General features: G+C 60.3%; 1 protein-coding gene across 1 annotated transcript; it reads right to left on the minus strand.

Moving 5' to 3' along the window:
- Positions 1–354: 354 nt before the first annotated feature.
- On the minus strand, positions 355–2,223 carry CBLN1 (cerebellin 1 precursor). Its single transcript, XM_065641119.1, has 3 exons — positions 1,957–2,223; positions 1,694–1,813; positions 355–552 (listed from the first exon to the last, which is right to left on the minus strand). Exons 1-3 carry the CDS (start codon positions 2,221–2,223, stop codon positions 355–357), a joined length of 585 nt encoding a protein of 194 aa, XP_065497191.1.
- Positions 2,224–2,544: the final 321 nt, after the last annotated feature.

Here is a 2,544-nt window from a genome sequence, read left to right on the forward strand (position 1 = left end):
CTGTAAAGGACAATGAAAATATCTAAAGTCTACTTGTGTGAGGCAGAAACCATGGGGGAACAGTGGCAGATTACACCAGTGACACAGAGATGGGAACTAAGTTTGTGGGAGGAGAGAGAAGAATATAAATGGGGGTTTGATCAATTATAGCGTCTCCCGCCTGTTGGCTGCAACACAACAAAAATAAGTAGTAATTCTTCAAAGCAGATGTACACAAACCTAAGCAGGATTTAGCTTCTTTAATATTTGAATGTAAAAAGTCTGCTGTCCACGACTCCTTAAACCCGGCTACAACTTGGGAATGCGTAAGAGATTCTGACTCCCGTCTCTCCCTTTTCTTGGATGAGAAGTGATTTAAAGCGGGAACACTAGAAATCCAGAGAATGTTGAATACTTCCAGCCTCCCATCAAGTTTCCTCTCTCCAGTTTTAGATAAGCTCTGTCTCCTTTCTCCATCTGAATGAGGACTCCATTGCTAGCAGCTTCTCGGGTCACATCTTGGTCCCCTGCAAAGGCAGAAATCACTGGCCACCCATTTAGCATCAAACTCACCTAAAGAGCAAGATAAAACAAAGCCCTCCGTCAATTAAAGTCAGACAATAACACCGCCGGGACTCGCCTAGCAGGCAAAATGTTTAGTTAAGAAAGGCCTCTTTTGACAGCTGAAACTCCAGCCCCATAAAAATGAAATATCAACCTGAACCCAGCTAAGGTATGCACTCTAAAGGAAGAAGCCTTTCACCGCTGTTTTAGACCAACCACATCAAAACAGCCGGTGCATATAAAACAGGACATTGATCCTATTTTGAAGAATTTCAATAGGGCGCCTGTGTTTTCAGGCTATGAAAAGAGGTCTGCTCATACTTATTGAAAGATGGCTTTATGCAAAAGCTCAGAGGCAGCAAGGAGCAGAGCCACAGCCGCCGGAGTCAGCGCGTTTGAAGTGTATTCAAGAGGTAGTTTTCCTTTGTTAGGCAGCAAAGACAATATGCCACAACAGAGTCAGTAAGCTCTGCTCAGCTCGCATTAATGATCCCGGGACTGCATACCCCGCATTAATAATACACTACCCGCCCACCCCAGAGGTGTGAAGCCGCTCACACCAGAACGGTGCTATACAGCTGTACATTCACCTTTGCATCGCTCCGCAGACAGATTTCCTGTCTAGGTTATGCTACCTGGCTTCAGGCCGGTAATACATTATCCCTACCTGGAGGTGCAGATGCATCGAACCACACACAAAAGGCGTAGCTGCATACACACACACAGAGCTACGTTCGTTATCGTATCCATGCCATAGGCACCTCCCTGCACCCCAAATCCCTACGAAACCTTCTGCCACTCGAGAGCGGGTGAGGAGCCCCCCGGGGGCCGCGGCTCCCAAGGGCTCAGTGCAGGGATGCTCGCCCCGGCGCTCTGCGGTTCGGGGCAGCCCGGGGGCCCGGGCAGGCTGGGAGGGGATGGCAGGCGGCCGGCGGGGCGTCACCTCCCGGCCCGGGACGGCTGATGCGGGCTGGGCCCGGGCAGAGGCCTGGCGGGGCTGCGCCGGCCCCCCGGGCGGTGCGTTCCCGGCGGCGGCCGAGGGTCACGGCCCCCGCTCCGGCCGCCCCCGCTCCGTTCCCGTCCCCGTCGGGCCGCGGACCCGGGTCCGCTCCCACCCGCGGTGCCCGCGGCGACGGCGCTTGGGGCTGACCTGGATGGTTTGCCTGTTGTACACTTTCACCACGTGAAAATTAAAACTGTAAATCCCTTTCCTGGGCGCGATAAAAGTGCTCCGCTCCGAGTCGAAGTTGCTGCCGATATTCACTAGTACCTGGAAGGGAAGGGCACCCACCGTCAGCGCCTCCGCGGGGCCGCCGCCGCCCGCCCCGCGGCCTCCCCCGGGATGTCCCCGGCCCGGCCCCGCCACCTTCCCCGGCAACTTCTCCCCGCCCGCGGCGGCGCGCCCGGCCCCACCTGGTCGAAGTAGATGATCATGGTGCGGTTGCTCATCTCGGAGGGCTCGTGGTTGGTGCTGCGGATGGCGGAGAAGGCGACCTTGGCGCTGCCGGAGCGCACGGAGATGCCGAGCGCCGTGCCGGTGGGGTCGGAGGTGGGGTTGGAGTCGCACACCACCAGGCACTTCCCCTCCAGCACGATGGGCTCCGTCTCGTTCTGCCCGCACGCCAGCCACGCCGCGCCCAGCAGCAGCCCCAGCCGCAGCCCCAGCGCCGGGCCCCGCATGGCGCCGCGCTCCCTTCGCTCCCGGGCGGCACGTCCGGGCTGCGCTCCGCTCGCTCCCTGCCCCGCCGCGCTCTCAGAGCGGGGCCGGGAGCGCCCCGCCGGCTGGGAAGCGGCCGCGAGGAGGCACGGGAGCGCCGGCACACATGGCGCGGGGCGGCGCGCTGCGGAGCGGTGCTGCGCCGAGCGGTGCTGAGCGGCGCGGTGCTGCGCGGTGCTGCGCGGTGCTGCGCTGAGCGGTGCGGAGCGGAGCGGAGCCGCCCGCCGCGCGGGGCTGCGGGAGGCGGCGGGAGGCGGCGGCGCTGCCGGAGCTGCCGGCGAGCA

Source organism: Caloenas nicobarica, chromosome 9 (genome assembly GCF_036013445.1).
Source record: "Caloenas nicobarica isolate bCalNic1 chromosome 9, bCalNic1.hap1, whole genome shotgun sequence".
In the NCBI taxonomy this organism is placed as follows: domain Eukaryota; kingdom Metazoa; phylum Chordata; class Aves; order Columbiformes; family Columbidae; genus Caloenas; species Caloenas nicobarica.

Excerpts from the sequence above, each read along its gene's own strand:
- CBLN1 (XM_065641119.1), bottom strand. The coding sequence starts at position 2,223 with ATGCGGGGCCCGGCGCTGGGGCTGCGGCTGGGGCTGCTGCTGGGCGCG. Across the intron at positions 1,814-1,956 it reads TGATCATCTACTTCGACCAG|GTACTAGTGAATATCGGCAG; the intron begins GTGGGGCCGGGC and ends CTTCCCTTCCAG. Across the intron at positions 553-1,693 it reads ACAACAGGCAAACCATCCAG|GTGAGTTTGATGCTAAATGG; the intron begins GTCAGCCCCAAG and ends CTTGCTCTTTAG.